The sequence below is a fragment of the Gavialis gangeticus genome, unplaced genomic scaffold, assembly GCF_001723915.1.
Source record: "Gavialis gangeticus isolate Ggan-Ray unplaced genomic scaffold, GavGan_comp1, whole genome shotgun sequence".
Lineage (NCBI taxonomy): Eukaryota > Metazoa > Chordata > Crocodylia > Gavialidae > Gavialis > Gavialis gangeticus.
Window position 1 is genome coordinate 1,685,692 of NW_017728975.1, and position 21,991 is coordinate 1,707,682.

General features: G+C 40.7%; 1 protein-coding gene across 1 annotated transcript in view; it reads left to right on the forward strand.

Annotated features, from left to right (window-relative positions):
* Positions 1-21,991, forward strand: part of LOC109291234 (proteasome activator complex subunit 4-like) — a 108,821-nt gene that overhangs the window by 45,034 nt on the left and 41,796 nt on the right. Inside the window, exons 6-19 of the mRNA XM_019508152.1 lie at positions 363-426; positions 1,086-1,160; positions 2,528-2,650; positions 4,264-4,356; positions 7,711-7,976; positions 9,500-9,686; positions 11,869-11,958; positions 13,051-13,115; positions 13,202-13,352; positions 15,083-15,181; positions 15,545-15,614; positions 16,344-16,411; positions 17,005-17,220; positions 19,840-19,997. Of these exons, the coding sequence (XP_019363697.1) occupies positions 363-426; positions 1,086-1,160; positions 2,528-2,650; positions 4,264-4,356; positions 7,711-7,976; positions 9,500-9,686; positions 11,869-11,958; positions 13,051-13,115; positions 13,202-13,352; positions 15,083-15,181; positions 15,545-15,614; positions 16,344-16,411; positions 17,005-17,220; positions 19,840-19,997 (1,725 nt within the window). The remainder of the gene's footprint in view (positions 1-362; positions 427-1,085; positions 1,161-2,527; positions 2,651-4,263; positions 4,357-7,710; positions 7,977-9,499; positions 9,687-11,868; positions 11,959-13,050; positions 13,116-13,201; positions 13,353-15,082; positions 15,182-15,544; positions 15,615-16,343; positions 16,412-17,004; positions 17,221-19,839; positions 19,998-21,991) is intronic.

A 21,991-nucleotide genomic window follows, 5' to 3' on the forward strand; every position in this document is an offset into this window, starting at 1 on the left:
AGTTGGCCCAGGCCTGCTGCTTTAAAGGAGAAAAAACCCATGGCAAACAGGAAAACCCAGATTCTTGCTAATGACTCATCACTTAAGCAATTAGCTGCTTGTTCATAGGTGCTCTCTCCTACCAGTGCAGGGCTTTATATGGGCTGTGTTTTGTGGCTGGCCTTGCCTACTGCCCTCAGTCAAAGGGAGCTGGGAGAGGCTCCCAGCAGCAGCTATGTTTTCGGTTATTCATTTAACCAATATAATTACAGGAGGTTAAGTGAATATTTTTAAAAATAATATTTACATCCCTAAGATTTGCCTGTCTGAGTAGAGAAGTTGGAACAAAGCTGAAATGAACAGCTTTATTTCTTCTCTTTTAGGCTTTGGTTTGATGAATTTATAGGCCTTTGGGTTTCAGTTCAAAATCTTCCACAATGGGAAGGGGTGAGTATTTTCTTTTTCTAGTTACTGTAGAATAGCTTCATGTTTATAGCACTTCAGCATGTTTACAAATAAACCCAACATATTTAATTTGGATGCAGTCAAATGCTGTTCTGTTCTTATCCTTCTTTTTAATGTGAAAATAGGAGGTGGTGGTAATTTCATGACTCCCAACAAATTGTCACCATCTAACTAAATAAGCCAGCAAAAAAGTGGTTCTGTTTGTTTAAATCTTTATGTTCCAAACAATCAGTTAGTGTTTATGGGGTTGCAAATGCTGTTTCAGTTGATGCGACTTAGGATTAATTGAAATCCCATCAGTATAACAATATTCCATGCTTCCATATTTTGTAGTGAATGAGAAATCAAGGAGGGGGGCGGGGTGTACATACATTTTTCTTTTTTTTTCCCCTCACTTCCTGATTTTCTTTAGTTGTAAGCATTTAGAAATAACATGGGAATGAAGGTTGTCAAATTTTTACATAAGACTTTTATTTAAATTGCTGAATTGTAGCATATATGACATTTGGTTAATATACCAATGTTGAGGGAAAATGCATCTTGCCTCCATGGTAGCTGATGAAGGGAGTCTGATTCTTCTGTTTAAAACTCTGTGCAATAAATATTGACATGTTTTTGTTTTTTTCTTTCCTTCCCCCTAGCATTTAGTAAATCTTTTTGCTCGCTTGGCCACTGACAACATAGGCTACATAGACTGGGATCCATATGTACCAAAGGTAACCTTGATTATTTGTTGAAGTAATTTTTGGTTCTCCTAAAATAGATCTTTGGCAGTCTTACCAAGCTAAATATTTTCTGTAGTGTCTACCTGGGCCATACTGTTACAGTATATAATCTAGGAAGAAGATAGTATGTTGCATGAGTTAACTGGGAAGGGCATTGACATATTCCTGTCAACACTTAAGCACATGAATAATTCTACATGCACAAGCAATACATAGTTCCTTTTAAGAATGGGGCCTCATATGGTATCTTTTTGAAATGTGGAGCTTGATGTGTTCTCTGAATACCTCAGATGTTTGATTTCAAGCTGTTCGTGGCCTTTTAACATGTTTTATTTAATAAAAAAAAAAATCTGGTGTTAGTTTTCTTGCCCATCTGGAGCTGTTCTTGAGATGTGTGTTATGCACCCCTTCAGAAATTGAGTTATTTCTGTTTCAGACCTTCCAAATCTTGCGTTAGTAAAGACACAGTGGGGTGCTTGGTTTATTCCATGTTTTTATTATAATTTGAACACTGGAAAATCTAGGGCATTGTCTTTGCAAATCATCCAACTGAATAATGACACTGGAAAGGTTCAGAGTAATGCCTTCATTAAATTAAGTGCATAATGTAATCATGCTGAAGAGTGAGAGGGAGACCATTTCCCCAATTCTGTCTGGTTTTTGTGAAGGCTGCTGCTTGTTCATCATTTAATTCTATCTTTTCCTGAAAGAATGCCTGAAGCTGTTCGTTAACCATAAAGAAATAGACAACTGTTCACTGAATATTAAACCTATAGGATAATTCCCAGATAGCTACTAATGTCTTGACTTCTGCAGTATATCACTTTTAAACTGTATGTTTATTAGTGGATGATTTGAGATTTATCAGTTTTTGCAATAATTGGGCTGCCTTTTTACAAGTCACTGAAATATTCTCTATTTCTTTTTTATGTTTAAGTCCGTAATTTTCAGTTCCTGTTTTTTCAGTTATATCCTGCCTCTAGGATGCATGTTTTATTCAGAGGTGATCAGACATGCATATGTGTGTACAGTTCTCTGGTGCCTGCAGTGTTAAATGTTGTGATATTTCTTCTAGTGAGCAAATTCAGCATAATGTGAAAATGCCTTTCTCAGAGTAACCCTTTGCTGGGAGCTGGCATTTTATTTGTTGTCTACTGCTAAGAGCGGGATCTGCAATGCCTGTAGATTCCCAGTGACCAAAAGCACATGTGCTGTTTCATTGCACAGGTAAAATTTACTCTAGTAAATTAATTACAAAAAACAAAAACATACAGGAATAATTGTTCTGTTCTAAAATATTGTAAAGAAACTTAGTAGGTTATAATGCTCTTACTAACGCTGAGTTACTCTTAAAACAGATATTTACAAGGATTCTGAGAAGTTTGAATCTTCCTGTGGGGAGCAATCAAGTTGTAGTTCCAAGATACTTAACAAATGCTTATGATATAGGACATGCAGTAATGTGGATCACAGCCATGATGGTTAGTATCCTACTTTTATAGTGTATCAAAAACTGTTACTGCAAAGCTCTAGCAGCTTTACAGCTAAAATGAATGTATAAGTGTCTTGGTATTCAGTTCACTTGCAGAGGCTTATTTTTCTTAGGCTTTCCTTTTGTCTAATATGTATTTAAAAGTAATGTCTTCCCATTTATCTGGAACATTAAGCATGAGGTTTACTTCAGTGCTACTGCTAGTACCATCTGGAAAAAAGCTACCAGCTGCACTGGTGATGAAAAATGGAGTGCAAGGATGAGATTTATCCATAGTGGTCTTCTCACTCTTAGGAATGAGTGAGATTTAGATCCTCTTCTTGGGACTTTCCTACTCAAAGCTCAGATTTTGAGGGAATGTTTGTGTGCTGTAGGTGGGTTTTTTGACCCTTTAAAGCAGCAGTGATTATAAATAAGTGTGCCTGCCAGTTGCTAGCTTTTTTGATGTTTTGTGCCGTTAGTCTCCTTGCTTCTATAACTTTTGGGGTAAGAGAAGTCTGCCCTGTTTTATTAGACCCAGAAGCGACAATTATCTATGACTGATTTCAGGTATAGCTTCGAAGAAAATCATTTAGAAGTACAAAAAAGAATGTGTTAATATAAGAGGGAATGGCTGATCAAAGTAAACCAGGAAAATATGCGAGCAATCAAATTTTGTCATAAATTTATGACAAATCTAATAAAAATACACTGAAACTATCAGGAAGCCTCTCCATGCCTGACCCTTGTAACTCAATACAGTACAATTGCAACTTATGTGGGGGTTACGTTCCGAAGTCAGCGCGTATAGCTGAAATCGCCGTGCTCAGCGCCGAGCAGCCACTGCCGCCGGGCCCGTACAAGGCGGCCAGCTGAGCATGAGCCCCCCAGCCATGCAGCACCGCACTATGAGCCATGCCCCGGCCAGCACCCAGCTGCCAGCCCCAGCAGCCAAGTGCGTAAATCTGAATTCGTGTAAGTTAAATACACGTAAGTTGCGACTGTCCTGTACTAGACTTCTTAAGTGCCTTACCCACTACAACCTGGAGGGGGAACCAATCACATATTTTATCTTAAGTCTGTTACCCCAAAATGTTGTCAATTCATTACAATGCAAGGTAAAATACATTTGTAATATTACTGAAGTCACAACCCAACACAGGGTTTCAGGCCTAATTTTCCATGGACCCTTCTCCTACTGGGGAGAACAGTCTAACTTTAAGTGCACTGGCCTGGAGCTGTGTTGCTTCATCAAAGAGTATAAATAGATGGCAACGCTAAGAGCATTTCTAGTATTATGCCATTGCTTGCCAACATGACTGCATGGAATAAAGTAATCATTCTATGTAGGTGCCTTGTTCTAAATGGAAATGCATGCTCAGGAAGCTGATATACTGATATTCAAATATCAAATACGATTTTATATTTTTTTGTTTGTGTTTTTACTATCTTAAAACTATGTTGTTTTTAAGGATGGATTAAAATATATCTTGTTTAATTCTCAATATATATAGGAATTTCAATATGAATGTTTAAGAGAGATCTTTTGCAGTATCTCTTTTCATCTTGGTTATCCTATTTAGTGAACATTTTGTGTGTTGTTTTTTTTTTGGTTTTGGACAGGGTGGACCAAGCAAAATAGTACAGAAGCACTTGTCTGGGTTATTCAGTAGCATTGCATCCTTTTATCATCCTTCAAATAATGGTCGATGGCTGGTGAGTATTAAGTATAAAGCTCTGATTTTTTTCAGTACTAAAAATATTTTAAGTTTTATAGTGAAAATGTAATTCTAGCACAAATGTCTCTGCTATGTCCTTCATTTTTAGTACAGTGTTTGTATTGTTTCTTACAAATTATTTTATCTTACAGTAAATAGTAGATTACAGTAATGATGAATATATTTTCTCTTAAAAAAAAAAAAAAAATACCAAAAATACACAGGTGTGATAATGAAGGTAAATAGAAAAGTAGCCAGAAAATGAGCAAATACAACAAATTTTAACTGGGTACAGTGCTAGCTATGAAATTCAACTTGTCAAAGTAACTTTACTGCAATTATCTGTTGTACCTGTCAGTTTCAAATCACCCACGAAAGCCTTATCTTTGGTTAAGTAACAGTTTTTTTTAGCATTTAAATGGCACTTTACTAGTAAGGCATGCTCTAGTTTTGTTGAGCTATCATATATAAATGCATACTAGAGGTACACCAATACATCAATCCATATCATATTGGCACTGATAAAAGGAAAATTGACGTTATTGGCAATCAGCTTTTTGGCTGATGTGGCCGATTTAACGTTGCCAATAAATGCTGTGTGCATGTGCAGCTGCAGCTCAGCACTCAGGTGGCCAGGAGCACAGTCTGGCAGCATGGAGAGCAGCGTCCAGCTGGTAAGTCAGCTGTGGAGGAAGAGATGTGGGGGAGGGAAGGAGTGTGGATGGGGACCCAACTGAGTCTCCTGTAGTGAGGGAGGGAGTGGGGCTGGGGTAAGTGCTGCCCAGCCAGGGTGCAGCATGGGACAGATGTCACTTGTCGGGGGAGAGTGGGGGCTCGGCTCCTGCTTCTGCATGCACCCCAGCAAGGCATGGGGGGGTCATATGCCCCCAGATCTGTGCACAGGGCTAGAGTGGGCTGCCGCTGTGGGCTGGGGCTGGGGGCAGTGCTGGGCTGTTCCTGGTGGGGGGGCTGTGCCAGGCTGCTCTCAGGGCAGGTGGCAGTAGCACTAGAAATGAGGCTACGGGATGGGCTACAGCCACCCCAAAATTTACTGTAGCCCCCCATTGCAGCACCGCTTGCCCAGTCCCCCTGGCAGGAAGAGCCTGCCCTGATCCCGCACACGCATCTGGGGAGCACACGCCCCCCCATGCCTTCCCAGGGTGGTGGAAAGGCTTCCCCTCCCCTTCCCACACCCCCCTGGATGAACTGTAGCTCCATCCTGTGCCCCGTCCTGGCTGGGCACCACCTGCTGCAGCTCTGGTGCCAGTCCCACTCTCTCCCTCACTACGGAGGCCTCTGTTCCCCCTCCCCCACAATGCTCCTTTCCCCACCTGCCATCACCCCTTTTCCCCCAACAGACTTACCAGCATTGGCAGTTAAATCAGAATTCTACTTGTTAAATATCAGCCATTGGTATCAGCTGAAAAAATCTCTATCGGTGCACCCCTAATATATACTAAAATCTCATTTTGATTATTCAGTGTAGAATGAATTTTTGTTTAGTACTCAGCTAGTTGGGTCACAAAATCCACTGCTTAAATATTAGACCTAAAAATAGCATAAAATGTTGGTACTGGATAGAGTAGAAGTAGACAACCTTTTCTTTTATTGCATCAGGGTGCTGGTTTAACAGGGCTTAAGTCTGAATTGGAAGCCACTTCCAGCCTGACTCATGCCTCGGCTACAGATTTGACTGCTTCCTCTTGCCCCCACCCAGCTTTGCCACTGCTCTTGCACTGCTGTCCATTAACCAAGCAAATCAGTCCTACCTACTACACTCCTGAAACACCATCCTGGGAGACCAGATAAAATGGCTCCATGGGCCAGATCTATATACATATAAATAATATGAGTTTAAAATTTTAACATTATGGTTCTCAACAGAACTGTGTGTATCTGCATCTTTCCCTGGATGGTATTCTTTGAAGTAAGAGATAATGTTATCATTACTGCTAACATTTAATAATAATAATAATAACAATAATAATGATAATAATAAACTTAGGTGAACTAATGAGAATTCATGTGATCTGGATTTGTTGTTGTGCAAGTGCATATTGGCCAACTTGTAGCACAGTTGCTAGAAGTGGTACAGGCAGCCTCTGTATTGGCACATGGTGGACTGGGAGGGGGCAAGGAACAGAAAGCAAAGTAGCAGATCGGACAGGAAGCACAGGAAAGTACGCATAGCAACACATCAGGCAGTGAAGTGGCAATGGAGGGGCACTGGGGGAAAGCGAAGAGCTAATTTGTGGCCCACCTGCTGGAGAGGTTGGCCCCCACTGAGTTAAGACAGTGTTTTATATTATTAACCCTTGTTATAGGGAATAGGTATTTCTTGATCTATATATGTTGATGTCTTTCCTAACCCTCTGGGTAAATAAGAGTCCACACAGTGGGAGAGCCTTATAAGGCCGTGATGTTCAACCTCTATAATCCATAAGCCACGTCTGGCATAGGGTTGGTCCGCAGGTGCGATCCAGCATTATCATGCATCAGCGCAGTCTGGCATGTGGGGGTCATGTCATCTGCATCACAGGGCTCCTTGTGGATCTGAAAGTTTGGCAGTGGAGCTGAAAGCTTGGTAGTGGAGCAGTGATGGTGTTAATTGCTATGGCTCTGGGAGCAATTAATGCTGCTGCTGTTCTCTTGCAACCAAATTTCCAGACCCGTGGGGAGCCCTGTGGGCTGAATAGCATGGCTTTGTGGGCCAAAGGCTGAGCACCAGTGTTTTAATACCCTTACAGTTGGGTTTCTGGGATTTTGCGTGATCCTTGGCTGGTATAGTGCAGTTATAGTGCACCCTCTGCATGCAGCACAGACATCTCCATGGTATCTAGTAGTGAGCAGAAGTTAGCGTGGCAAGACTGCCCTCACTGGTGTTAGGAGCCTGACTTCTCCAGCAGCACCTCTAGAATTACAAGGGTAGCTTAAGTATTCCAGAATATTCCCCTAGCATGAGAGTGCAGAGGATGCCATTGAAGATCTCCTGTTACTGGTAAATAATTTCCATTTATCTGATTTAGTCACTGTACAAAAGCTCTAGGAAAAATAAAGTACATAAGCATGTGTTTGACATTTACAGAAATGAGTAGGAGTGACACAGTGTAGCCTGTACTGGTGGGTGTATCAGCCTCCATTGCACATTTTGGTTACTTAGATTTTACTACCTTTCAGTAAGTAGCTTTTCCTGTTGTGTAGTTGCTTAAGTGTCTTAAGCTACTATGGCTGACCTTTTTATTTTTTTTCCTTTAACTGCCTGTTGTATGAATTAAGTTCAGGTCTTGCTGATGTCTTCTCACTGCTAATTATTGAGACCTGATTCTGTTACCACTGGTTATATATTCAACAGAACAAGTTGATGAAACTACTTCAAAGATTACCAAGTAGCGTTGTTAGAAGATTGCATCGTGAACGTTACAAAAAAATGACTTGGCTTACACCTGTGCCTGATAGCCATAAACTTACTGATCAAGATGTTACAGACTTTGTAGAATGCATTATTCAACCTGTTCTTCTGGCTATGTTTAGTAAAACTGGAAGTCTAGAGGCTGCCCAAGCCCTACAGAATCTGGCACTAATGCGTCCTGAATTAGTAATTCCACCTGTACTTGAAAAGTAAGTTGTATTGAAACCATAAAGATGATCAATGCAAATTTAAAAAAAAAAAAAAAAGATGATTCAGAGTTTGTGCCTAGAGCACTTGTATAGGCCAGCACAATTCTTTAATTGTGGGGGGGATACTTGGGTTGGGTACAGCTTTTTGAACACACTAGAATTTAGCATCTGGATTGGTCAAGGTGTGGTGGTGTATAAGAGGATGTTGTTTTGACTGGCTACTGATGTGGCTTTTGGGTTGATAGCTACCATAAATTAGAATGGCTCTTACATGACTAGAAAATTTCAGGGTACCAATGCCAGATATTTTGAGGAGCACCTCATAGCCAGCTTTGCACCACTGTCCCCTGACCTGTACTGATCATCTTTTTTCACAGCTCAGGGTCTTGGCAAAAGTATATATAGGCATAATGCATATTGTGAGTGGCACATGGTGTGTAATATGCTTCATAGTATCTTGATTTTTCAGTGTGCTGTGTCAGATCACATATTGCATAATTACAGGTTATTACACTATTTAGTCTGTTGCTTCTGATTTTACAGGCAAACCACAAAATGCATATCTGGAATGCTTTGGGCCCCTACCAGTGGGTTACTTCTCATTTTACTCTTGCACATGCACATTCACCTTCCCAAAACAACCCATGTTGTGAAAAATCTTATGCTCAGCTCCTTCCTACAGAAAACAATTGAATTTTACAACGTTCGAAAAGTTAGCCTGACCAAATGCCAGATCAAATGCTGACTGGAGTTCATAAAAACATTTATTTATGTAAAACAAATGTATCAAGTAAACATTGCAACACTATGACAACTGTAAGTGAGGCAGTAATGATATTCTCCCTGTTCATTCTGAGGCAGCAAGGGAGGTCAAGTGTAGGGATGGGGCAAATGGCAGAGGGGGTAAGCAGCTGAGGTACAAACACTGGGGAGGTTCTGTAGGGGGGAGGAAAGCAGCAATAGGGGCAAATCATGAGGCGGACAGGCAGCAGGGGCAAGGTACACAGGTCAGGTTTCTTGACCCCGCCCCCCCCCCCCCCCCCACTGCCTGCTTCCCCTCCACTGCTCGTCTTTTTGCCATCACTTTCGCTGCCAAAGCAGTTTGGGGTGGGAACAAATTGAGGACAATAATTATATTCTGTACAGGGAAAATTAATGTGTTTTCCATGTACAGAATCTAATTAAGGAATAGCTTTACATTCAAAGTTGTCTTGGATTTGAGTAAATACTGTGTGTTAGTTGTATGCAGGTTTAATGGATGAGAGCCTCCTAAAACTCCGTTTGTGAGCTTGCTTTTTTTTATATATATATAAATGTTAAGGCCTTGGATCTAGGCTAGTCATGTTATGCCTAATTCGCTAGGATGGTCCATAACTTATCCATCAATGATTTGATTTTTAAAAGGAAACTTTTGAAGCTGACATTTGGTATTGCATATCTATTTTCATTGACTATAGTTTGTTTAGAAGCTCAAGGTTATTCCTGTCTCTATTTTTGATATGGCTTCTTTTGAAATTGTATAGGACATATCCGGCACTGGAGACATTGACAGAACCTCATCAGCTCACAGCTACTTTAAGCTGTGTAATTGGAGTAGCTCGTAGCTTGGTATCTGGAGGCAAGTGGTTTCCTGAGGGTCCAACACACATGTTACCTCTGTTGATGAGAGCATTGCCTGGCGTGGATCCAAATGACTTCAGCAAATGCATGGTGAGCATATATCTCTCTTAATTCTTTAAGGTGTAAAGTACTATTTGACTACCTTTAAATTGCTTTGAGACCTCTTTGAGATTAATATTAAAGTAAATGGAAGATATGTTAAAAGAATTTGAAGTCCTATCTTAGGCTAAAGTTCCATTTCTAATTTTAGAAAGTCTTAAAAAAACGACTATAAACACTGGATAACACTATAGTGTGTGTTTGAACAGTTCTAAGCATTTTATTAATATGTTGAATTCTGATAATCTGTGTATTATGGACTTGTGTTGCATAATATTTAGTTCAGTAACCCATCCTGTTAACTCAGGGCTGGCAGCATGTATTTGCCTTTTAAAGATCTGATAACACAGCCATTTGAAATCAGTGGAATGCTTTTTGTTTATTAAAATGGGCGCTTTTGGGGTCCTAGATGCCCATATGCTCATTTTCATAGATTTCATAGACGATAGGGCTGGAAAGGACCTCGAAGATCATCAGCAGGGGCAGGAAGTCAGCTAGGGTCAAAAGATCCCGGCAAGATAAGCATCCAAGCATTTCTTGAATGAGTCCAGAGTAGGTGCCTGGACCACTTCTGGAGGGAGTCTATTCCAGGCCTGGGGGGCTTGGACAGTAAAGAAATTTTTCTTATGTCCAGGTAAAAATGGTCTTGGAGGAGTTTAACTGTTGGCCCTTGTTTTCCCTTGGGGTGCTCTGGTGAACAGAAGTTCTCCCAGGTCCTGATGTTACACCCATTATGTACTTATAAGCAGCCACCAGGTTCCCCTGAGCCTGCACTTTTCCAGGCTGAAGAGTCCCATGGCTCTCAGCCTCTCTTCATAAGGCCTGTTCTCTTACCCTCTGATCATGATTCACTACCATCAACCACTACTCTCTCAGTCTGACTTCAGAGCCAATTTCCCAGCCATTGGACTGTGGTGTAGCCGAGGCCACAGTTGGCCAATTTTTCCATGAAGAGGCCATGGGACATCAGATCAAAGGCTTTTTTAAAGTCCAAATACATGACATCAGTCTCTTCTCCCTTGTCCAGGTGACAAGTCACCTGGTCATAGAAGGAGATGAGATTAGTCAGGCAAGACCTACCTGCAACAAACCCGTGCTGGCTGTCCCTTAGGATGTTGCCCTCAGCCAGCTTATCCAGAAGGGTCTCCTTGATGATTTTCTCCAGAATCTTACTGGGGATTGAGGTCAAGCTGACTGGCCTGTAATTCCTGGGATCTACTTTCCACCCTTTCTTGAAGATGGATACCACATTGGCCTTCTTCCAGTCTTCTTCTACCTAACCTGAGCATCATGAGTTTTCAAATACTTCTGCCAATATTTAGACAGTGTAAATCAGTGGTGGGGGGCAGAATTTTTGGTAGGCATGCTAGAAATTAGCCCTGTGCTGTCCCAGAGTGCCACTCTGTTCCCTTTCCCCTGATTGATTTGCTTCCTGTCCTGCACTTCTGCTCTGCCTTCTGTTTCCTATCCCTTGTGTTACTGTGATGCTTGCCCCTCCTTGATCTACCATGTGCCACACACGGAGGCTGCCCACACACTTGGGGGCAATTATATTGCTGGTTGACCACCTCAGTGTAAACACTTTATACAAAACATCTTAAGGGGTGGTTTTCACAATTTCATACTTTTTTCATTGTAACATATCTGCAAATGGGATTGAACCGATTATTGGAGGAAAGGTGCATCAGTAGCTAATGAGCATGGGAGTTTGGGATACAGCTTCTGAATCAGAATTTCCTAGACCTTAAATGCTGGAGGTCACAAGTAGGAGAGGAGCAGTAGAAAAAACCCTGGTCATATCCTATTCCCTCTGCTTTTCAACATCTACTCTCTGCCACTGTGTGATGGGCAAGGTGAACCTATAGTCTGACCCAGTAAATGGCAATTCTTACGCTTTTATATTTTTATATAGGAGGTAAATATTTCCCAAAATTCAATATATAACAAGATGACTTTACTAAAAATTCAGTTTTTTTGATAGTACTAGTTTTAGTGGTAACTGGTACAGAGATTTTCTGCCTGGAATGGAAGATAATTTGCCTGTTTTCTGCATAACTTTCTGGTTAAGCTTAATGCCTCAGCATGAACCCGTATAGTTTGTTTCCAAGTCTCATAAGCTTTTGGTACCATAACATAGGAATATGTATTAATATATATTTCAAATGCCCAACAGATCACATTCCAGTTTATTGCAACATTTTCTACCTTAGTGCCTTTGGTAGATTGCTCATCTGTACTACAAGAAAGAGATGATCTTTCAGAGGTAAGAATGCTTTGTAGACATAAAATATAACTAATACAGTTTTCCTGTCACCACCTCTTCCTCCTTCTCTGGTTATTTTTTATTCTGTTGCTCCCTTTTAAGTGTAGAATAGGTGTGACAATTGGCCTCTAGACTAGCTTTTTTTTTGCACTTGCCCTCAAAATGCTATTCCTGTGTTTGACATAAACAATGGATGCAGAGATGTAGAGATTAACTGCCCATGATACTGAGTATCAGTCTGTGTTGTGGCAAACTGCAAGCCAAAAAATTCAGTTTAATATCTTCACTGTGGCCTTTAATGGCAGTTTTCAAAACTCTGTAAGACATGGGTATCAGAGAGAGATGGCCTGTGGGCTGGATCTGGCCTGCAGAGTCCTGTCATCTGGCCCCTGGTGCTGACTGGGTCCAGGAGTTGACCCAAAGGCAGCATGCAGGGTGCACCAGGTGGCCCAGTGTGCTGCAGATGGTGCCCACTCTGGCAATCGCACTGCCCATTTCAGTGCGCATCAGCTTCATCACTGCTGGCGCAGCCATCACTTGTGACAGCAGCTAGTGCAGCCTCTCTGGCTGGTTCAAGATGTGTTGGATTTGGCATGCAGGGTGTGTCTGAGGGTCTGCTGTGGCCTGTAGAATGGCCCTGTGCCACTCATCTGACCTGTGGGGCCAGATGGGTTTGACACCCATGATACAAGTAAGTACAACTTGAGCAGAAATTCTAGGATTTCAGGAACATCTTGTGAGGGGACTGATGTTAATATTGCTAAATCTACCACTAGTTACCACCAATAGATAAACTTGTTGGCGATGCTAGCTGTCAGGATTTTAGTGGCTGCTTTTGCCTGAGTGGATATGTAGCCAAAGTATGGGGCCATGTGTACTTGCAGCACAGTATGAAGATTAGACTGTGGCTTCCAACCTGTGGCTACAGAGAAACCCAGGTTGACACAGAACTTAGTATTGTAGTCCGAGTCCTTGCTTACTAACTTCTTAAAAATACTTTCAGTTCTTAAATTTTAGAGTTATAAAGCCCATTTTATTTTATTAGGAAAGTTAAACATTCCATTTTTGTCTTATTTTACTTGGAAATTGTAGGTAGAGAGAGAGCTGTGTTCTGCTACTGCTGAATTTGAGGATTTTGTACTGCAGTTTATGGACAGGTAAGTCTGTAGATTAATTTAACCAAAGTAACTTAAATTGCAAGCCTCTGCTTTTTTTCACTTACTGTATTGATCAACTTCTATAGATGTTTTGGGCTCATAGAAAGCAGCACGCTAGAACAAACTAGAGAAGAGACTGAAACTGAAAAGATGACTCATTTGGAGAGTTTAGTGGAATTGGGCCTCTCTTCTACTTTCAGTACAATCCTCACCCAATGTTCGAAAGATATATTTAAGGTATGTGCAAATGTTCATTTGAGGAAGGGGAAGGGAAATAAGTCTCTATTTTATTTGTGGGAAGGATTGGTTTTCCTTGTAACAAAGTGCTTATCCATTTTGTTTCTTCCCTTCCTAACACTTCAGACTTGTTGCAAAACAAAGGAAAAAAGCTAGAAACTTTGCCACCTTTAGTGATACACAAAACCCTCAGATACTTATCAGTTAACAAGAAACTAAATCATGGGAGGAATTAAGAGCCTTGGCGCACAGTGTGTACCTGTATAATTTAAATTGGTATAGAAAAATTGTGCAAAAATTAGGAGTAAAGCTACATTGGTGTAAACTTAAAACAGCGTAATTGTCCTCTGCTTCTGTCTTGAGGGTGGCTGTTTGCGCTGTGCAAATTATTACAAGCTTTCTTGCTACCTTGTTGCAAGGCACTCTGCTGTACTACCACCCTTTTTAGTCACTATATTGGGAAGGCTACATGTCTGTCAACTGAAGGCACTGGGATAGCTTAAGCTGACATACAAAATGAAGTTAAATCCATGTGTTCAATATTCTTCCTTGCATCTTGTGGTAACTGTTGAATTTTGTCCTTGTGTTACTAAAATTGCAGATCGTTTGAGTACTTATATGTTGCTTTCTGAGCTGCTGCTTTGAATACAGGGTGCCTAAAAGTGTCTTCCTTTAGTTGATTATAAATCTTATAAGTGTGTTGTGGTGCTATAAAACTTAAATTTGTATTTCATCTTACTTGCTTAGATGAAATATGTAATTATTTTGATACTGACACTTTTTAAATGTCGCTTTGAATTTCTTCCCTTTGTTGATCTAACTTTGGAGGATGTGAGGAAAAGAAGGTACATATTTTATAAGTGAGAGAGGTTGGTGATGGTTTTGTCAGTTCCTAGTCTGAAAGTCTGGGAAGTAAGTTAGGGCCTGTTGATCCCCCTTCCGCACACAGGGGGAATAAGATGGTTGTCTTCAGGGACTTGCACAGTAACAGCCTGCTTCCTGTTCTTTCTGTAGCTTTTGGTTTGTTGCCTTTTCTGGGCACTCGGCAATAAGTGTCCAATGTTCCTTCCCAAGGTAGATCCATGAGCATTCATTCTGACAATATTCAAGAGGCACTGCCCCAGTGTGGCATCAACTTGGGCCAGGGCTTATTTGTTTTCAAACATTTAAAGACAAATTTGTAGCGTAATTCTGTTGTAGACTTGTAAATACCTTAATGGTTATTTCCATCTTCTGACTTTGTAATACCCTTTCTGCAAGATTTTTTGTTACAATTATTTTCTTTGTGTTTTTAACAAAATGAAAGCTTTTTTTTATTATCGAGCAAATCTCTACAAACATCATCAAACTTTGTAGCATCTTTTAATGGATACTACAGAGATGTTCCTTAGCATGCCAGCCATGAAAGTAAAGTCGCAAAGGATTCTGATAGTCAGCAGCTTTTTTTCTTCCTTCAGAAAATCTATACCCAAAATGATTGACACGGGTTGTTTTTATAATTAACCTTTTGAATATTCATTTTAAAATGAATGCATACAGCTTCTATTCTTGATGTTCTACATCCATGCTTGTTCTCCTTTTTGTTTAAGTATTTATATTTGAAAGAACAGGAGTGAATAAATGATTTGCTACATTAATGCCACTCTTTCATGTGTTCATGGGAAAAGACATTGCTCCATTCAAAAGCTCATTAATTAGGTAATAACTTCTGTATTTTGTATTCTACTCAGGTTGCCTTAGAAAAGGTTTTTAACTTCGCTGTTTCAAATATATTTGAGACAAGAGTTGCTGGTCGGATGGTTGCTGACATGTGCCGAGCTGCAGTAAAAGTGAGACATTATTCTTGTTTACTTAAATTTAAAAAAAAAGATTTAGCTTTGAAACCTATTTTTTTTCTTACATGGGCTTAAAATATATTGTTACAAGATGATATAAGATCATTTCAGTTTTATGAGATTGTGAGTTCAGCTCTGTAATATAATAGTGTGTTTGCTGAGTGTTTAAAAAATTATGAGCCCAGATTTCAAGCCTTAAAAGCTTGGGTTGAATTGTAGCTAGAGTTGAGTTGGACCATGTTCTTGTTCACTTTATCCTTAATTTGTAATAATGCTTTAAGACTATTTGATTATGAAAAATACGTAGCTCCAGAAAGTCTTCTTGTTTAGATTTATGGTTGGTCATGATGTTTTCAGTGCCGTCCTGAGGAGTCTTTGAAGCTCTTTGTGCCCCGTTGCTGCAGTGTAATAACTCACCTTACCATCAGTAAGTTCAAAAGTTACCTAATTGTATTGTATTAGTTTCATTTTGATTGTGTTTTATTGATCTAAAGAGTAAAACTGATACTTTAAAATAACAATCTGTTTTTCTTTATAAAGTAGCTTACTGAGAAGAGTGCTTTGTGGGGGTGGGTGTTTAAGAGGGCTGTGATAACTAATGAAAAGGTTTTGAGTAACCATTTTTGAAGAGCAGTCTAACAAACTTCTTGGATGGCGTGCTTCGTAGAAGCATATTTGCAAGTAGTTCATCATGGGGCTGTCCAACTGGCAGCTCATGGGTTCCCATCTGGCTGCTGCTTCTCCCACTGCTTGTACTGCTGCTTGGCTCTTTGGGTTCTCTGCCCCTGGGCCTGCAGCCTGTAGGTAGGGAGGGAAGGGGGAGTACACAGGGCACCTGGGGCTTGCAGCCCACTGGGGGGTGGCAGGTGGCTCCTACCTATTCAGAAGTTGATTTCTGGGTTAATATTTACATGTGATCAGTTTTCTCTGATCACATTGGATTCAGGGACTTCTGGATGGGTGGGAACACGTATGTATGTGTGAGATTTGCCGGTAAAAGTGTGTGGTTATTAAATATACAGCAGTATAAGTATCCAGATGTCTTATGTAGCTTATTTGAAACTCTGGACTTAAATGTTTGAAATCATTTAAACCTCCAGTTTGAGCATTTCATTTCAATTTAGGTAACAGTAGTGTTTAATACTTTTGTCCTTAGATGATGATGTCTTGCATGAAGAAGAACTAGATAAGGAACTACTCTGGAACCTTCAACTTTTGTCAGAGGTACCATGAAGATCACAGTTCTGTTCCTTAATTGAATCATCTTTGCTGTTGAAAGACAAATATTTTACTGTAGGAGCAAACATTCACCCTTTGTTTGAAAGATGCTGAAAGACGCTTATGTTAAGCAGGAGTGGATGATATTTACCTTGTGTTATGTACTCAGTCATATACAACTTCAATAAAACTTTAAAAGCCATTTGCCCTAGCACCAGTAATGATGGAATGGGATTGCTGCTGCAGGAAAGAAAGTAAGAAGCATAGAGAGCAAACTGTATGATTTTCAGATGAACTGGAAGACGCTGTTGGTCAAGTCAGAAATTCTGTACATGATGGAGCTTTGAAAGTCCTGGGAGGTTGGGAACAGCACAGAGTCGGAATATGTAGGAGTCAAACTTATGCATAAGTTTTCATCTAACAGCAGAAAGGCTGTTTTTGTACTTGCTACATACTGCCAGTTTGAGATCCCTCCTTTACCCCCTTTTTAAAAAAAAAAAAAATAGTTAAAGCAGGTGCATATACTGTATTAGGCTTTTGACCTGGTTCGAACTAAATCATTTAAGTTCACCTTTGAATGTTTCTCCCTTTTTGATTAGATTACACGAGTGGATGGAAAGAAATTGCTGCCATACAGGGAGCAGCTTGTGAAGATTCTGCAGCAAACCCTACACTTAACCTGTAAGCAGGGTTACATTCTGTCTTGTAACCTACTGCACCATCTTCTTCGTTCTACTACACTTATCTACCCCACAGAGTACTGCAGTGTGCCAGGTGGCTTTGACAAGCCTCTTTCTGAATACTTTCCTATCAAGGCAAGGATTTTCATTTATTTAGGATTAGGGGATTTGTCAAACCATTTAAAAATGCTAAACTATCTTGTTTGTTTTTATTTGAAGATTTATCAACGTAGTGACTATGGAAAGTGTAATTGAAAGATGCTTTAAACGTTGAAACGTGCATTGCAATAGACTTTATTAACTAGTTTTTTTTAAAATAAGATAAACAGAAAATAATAATACTTCATATTGTAACAAGTAGCTAAATGACATGGGACATACTTCATGTAGTCGTGTGAACGTAGGCAATATTAAATGGTGTAAAGCAAAGACTGATACAAACACAATGGGTATTGTAATATATGGTGAACAGATTTGAGATCCACCCATCTTTAAATGTAGCAGCACAAACTGCTGCTACTTTTAAGATGAATCAGAAGAGATTTTTGATTCTTTAATATTCCAGCTATTCTTTTAAAGCAAATAGGTTTTTATATCATTTGTCAGAAAAAATCATTGACATAGTAGATACGACTTTCAAAAATGCCGTCTTTCTTTTTATCTGTTGATCCAAATCTATACCCTTTCTTTTTACAAATGGAGACATTGCAATATATTAATAATAAAACAAATGCATGTGTAAATGATGAGTATGGAGAATTAGACAGACATTCCAAGAGTGGTATTTACATACGATGATCAGAGTTACAAATCTACAATGAAACTCTGTTGTTGCTTTTCAAATTTAGTTAAAATAAGATTAGAGGCAAGCAGTAGTGTGTGTCTGTGTGTATATATCTATGTATTTGTGTGTGTGTGTGTGTGTGTGTGTGTGTGTGTGTGTGTGTAAATATATATGTGTATATACACACACGTATACTTGAATTATTTGCAAGTCTGCTGGTTTATATCATCCTTGGGGTGACCTATTGATGTATAACATGCAAACAAAGGACAAATTGTCAGTTGGTTCTCCAGTCTCTAAAGAAGCCTAATCAAGCTTTCATAAAATAAAATCATTGCAGGTCTCACCATCATTACCTGAAAGCTAATGCAGTTAAGCATTTATATGAAATGAAAATTAAGTCACATAACTGTGCATGCCTTATAGCAAGAACATACCTTGCTTAAATACTTCAAGGTTGATATGCAGAGGAAGCAACAGTCCTAAGTGCTCTTTGTGTCTTTTAAGTGTTTAGCACATGCTTAACTAGCCCTTTTTATACCAACTGGTAATTGTCATAATTTTGTATCTGTTGCTGCTTTTGTCTCCTGGGGGTTTTTCCCTATCTTTTCTTATCAGTCTGTCAGTTTTGGTGGAGAGTTTGGTTATTTTTCCCCGAAGATGGCAAATTAGCAGCAGACTACTTTGTACAATTGTAGTCTTCACTTTGTTCCTTGTACTAGATTGATTTATTTCCAGGGTCTGCTAAATTAACATTTTTATAAATATTGGTAAGATCTTATTCATGGAGCACTGCATAGTATTAGAGGAGGACAGTGGATACAGAGGCAGCTGGCAAGCAGACTCGGATGATACAACCATAGCTAATTTGCAGCTCTCGCCCTCATAAGCAGTGAAGAGTGTGCTTATTTACTAGCTCATTTCACATCTGTATTTCCTCTGAATATCTCAGAGCATGAACAGATAATCACACTAAATTCAGTGGTTGGAGACTAAACGCAGAATTTCTGATGTTCAGTATCTGTTAAGTAGGAGAACTCAGCCATGAAAGTAACAGGTCTAAGTTGTTCTGATTTAGTGTTCATTTATTCAATATTTAACAGCCCTTGCAGCAGCAGGAAATAGGCTGATATTTTCCCCCTGCCTAACCTGTGGCAGGTTAGGGTGTTATGTCTTGTGGTTGTGTCAGAGGTGACTGTGTAGCCTTGCTAATAGGTTAGGTGATAGATTTGTGTAGGACAGGTTGGATAGGGATGGTTCTGCCTCTGGCCAGAAGGCATAGACTGTAGATCACTTCTGAAGATCTCTTTGAGTCCTATTTTGTTACGATTCTGTCATGGGATGATTACAGCCACAAGAAGAGTAACTACATATCAGATGTTCTATGGCAAGTCTCCAGTCTCTGTTAATTTGCTTACTTTTAAGCATTTGTCTGTGCACTCCAAATTTGCAGATTCTATAGTGTAATGAGCTCTGCTTTACAGAAATCAAGAAATAAGAGGTACATTGTTAACTTACGGAGAACCGTGCTAGCCAGATGCAGCATGAAATGGTTAACTTAAAATTTGTAGAGGCTTTAATTGTGTGCTGAATAAGGATACCCAATTTCATGATTGTAGCTCAAAATGATAACCATCTTACCAGATTTCAGTCTAAGGTTTTTCTGATCTTTGCTGGAAAGATCAAAAATTGAAGTCATAACTGAGCAGTTTCCCTGTCTTTGGGTGGGAAGATTGTCTTGATGCAGATGCAGAAGTCTTCAGCTAATTATTCATTTCAAGCTTGTCTTGGGTTGACAGCTATACTTCAGTCTTTCAAAACCACTTAAATTCATATTTAGGAGTGGTTTGTTATTTTTAAAGGAACAGTTTTTTGTGTTTGGAAATAAGTATTCATTTAAATACTTTTTAAACAAGTGTTTTGCTTTATAGCTTGCTAAATGGAGAAATGTTCTGCTTCTGTTTGTATAGGACTGGGGTAAACCAGGCGACTTGTGGAACCTGGATATCCAGTGGCATGTTCCTTCATCTGAGGAAATAAATTTTGCCTTTTACTTATTGGATACTTTTCTTCAGCCTGAGCTCACAAAACTGGAACACCATACAGAAGGAAAACTAGAAATGTCCAGGTTAGTAATATTGTGGGTTACAAAAGGTGACTTTGTATCTAGTTAGTTTGTATTGCTTATGTTAAAAAGTTAGCACCTATTGCACTGGTACTATTAAAAATACAGTTAAGTGTATAAGAATAACCTCATGATAGCTGCAAATTATTTCCTTTTTATTTTTGAACTGCCAAGATAAAGCACACTTTAAAAAAAGTCAGCATATAGTAGTTCTTGCATCAATATGAGCCTCAGTCTAAGAAAAGACTACAGTATGTGGACTTGGCTGTTGTAAAACTCAGATAGTATCCCCTAAACAGGGCAGACACTAAACTGTAATAGTTCTCTGTGAAGCAAGATGTGGGGCTCCTTCTTTCCCACCTTTCTAGGCTCCCATGTATCTATGAAAGATACTGGGTGCCCTTTGCCTTCTTCCCTCAAGTCCCCAACCAAAAATTTTCTATTTATAAAAGCCTTGGTCAGTTGGTCTGTCTGCCTGTCTATAATGCTTTATTCGCACTCTGATTGGCTGACACACGATCAATATGAGTGCAAAGAAGCGTTTAGACAGGTAGCAACGCACTGCCATGATGGTGGGGACACAGGGGAAGGGGTGGGGGAGAGGCCAGTACAGCTGGCGTCACGCCCTGCTCCCTGGATGCGGCAGCAGTGGAGCAGATGGAACGGGGGATGGGGGAAGCCACCAGGGCTGGCCTTGGAGGGGGGTGGCCCTTGCTTCTTGGAGGTGATGGCAGTGCCGGGGGGAGCAGGTTCAGGATGCCCCGGAGGATGCAAGGCCACCAGTGTTGGCTTCAGCCTGCCCCTCCCCCTTCTGTCATCACCACCTGCAGGGCCTATGAGGCAGTGCTGGCAGGGGAGGAGTGGGCCTGGGCCGGGCCCAAGGTGGGTGGAGGGGAGGGGGAGCAAGCCCGAGCTAGGGGAGAAGCTGGCTCGCCACAGCGGTAGTGGGGAGAGCAGCAGGCCTGGGCTAATGTGGCCTGACATATCAGCGATTTGGGGGAAGGGAGGAGCAGGCTTTCTCTGCTCCCTTGGACCCAGGCCTACTCCTCCCCCACACCTCCTTCCCCACCGCATTGGCCCTGAGCCTGTTCCTCCTGTCCCCCCACTGCTGTCGGGTTGGCCTGGGCCTGTTGTGTTCATGTCCCTCCCCCGTTGCCTCCCCCCAGTGGCCTGGCTTCTTCCCCACCCTCAGGCCTGGTTCTCCCCTGTATTGGGCCCAGGCCCCCTCCTCCCCTCCCCCCCACCATCGTGGTGGGGAGGGGATGAGTGGGCCTGGACCTCAAGCATCAGGAGGGAAGGGGGGGAGCAGGCCCGGGGCATTCTTGATGGGCATTTGGATAATATTTAAATAATAAACCAACAAGAGCAGGAAACTAACCTGGTGTTTACATGTCTTTACTCTGCTTGTATGCTCTAGTCTTGTCTGTATCTGCGTTTCTGTGTTAAGCTTTTGGTGGCAGGGATCACTTCTTTAATCCAGTGGTGCTCAGTGTTCTGAACATGTAAGCCAGATGAGTGGTGTGGGACCAGTCTGCAGGATGGGTGAAGCCCTACACTGATCTTCCTGCCCCTTCATTTCCAGACTGGGCTATGCACCGAAATTGGGTGCTGTCTGGCTGGTGGAGGCTCCCCCCACCTAGTTTTGGAAATCTGGCAGTAGCTCCCCTGCTGTACACAGAAGCTATCAAAAGAGTTGCTAATAGCTACTTCAGTGTATACGTTTACAGGCACTTAATCCTTTTCAGTTTTCCTTTGTAATGAAGTTATGAAATCGGATTTAGTCTGCAGCCTTTTTTTACAACTAAAAAGTCTTTAGGTACTGTTTAATCTACAAGTACTAAAGAGATTGCAGTCAAGGATCCTTTAAAATGGAACTGTCTAATACTTTGCCATGGCCAAATATAGCCTGGAAAGGTGGGTCATCCAGCCCAAATTTGGGCTTCTCACTGTGGCTGCCATAATCACAGGAGCTACATTAACTCCTTGTCTGCTTGTGC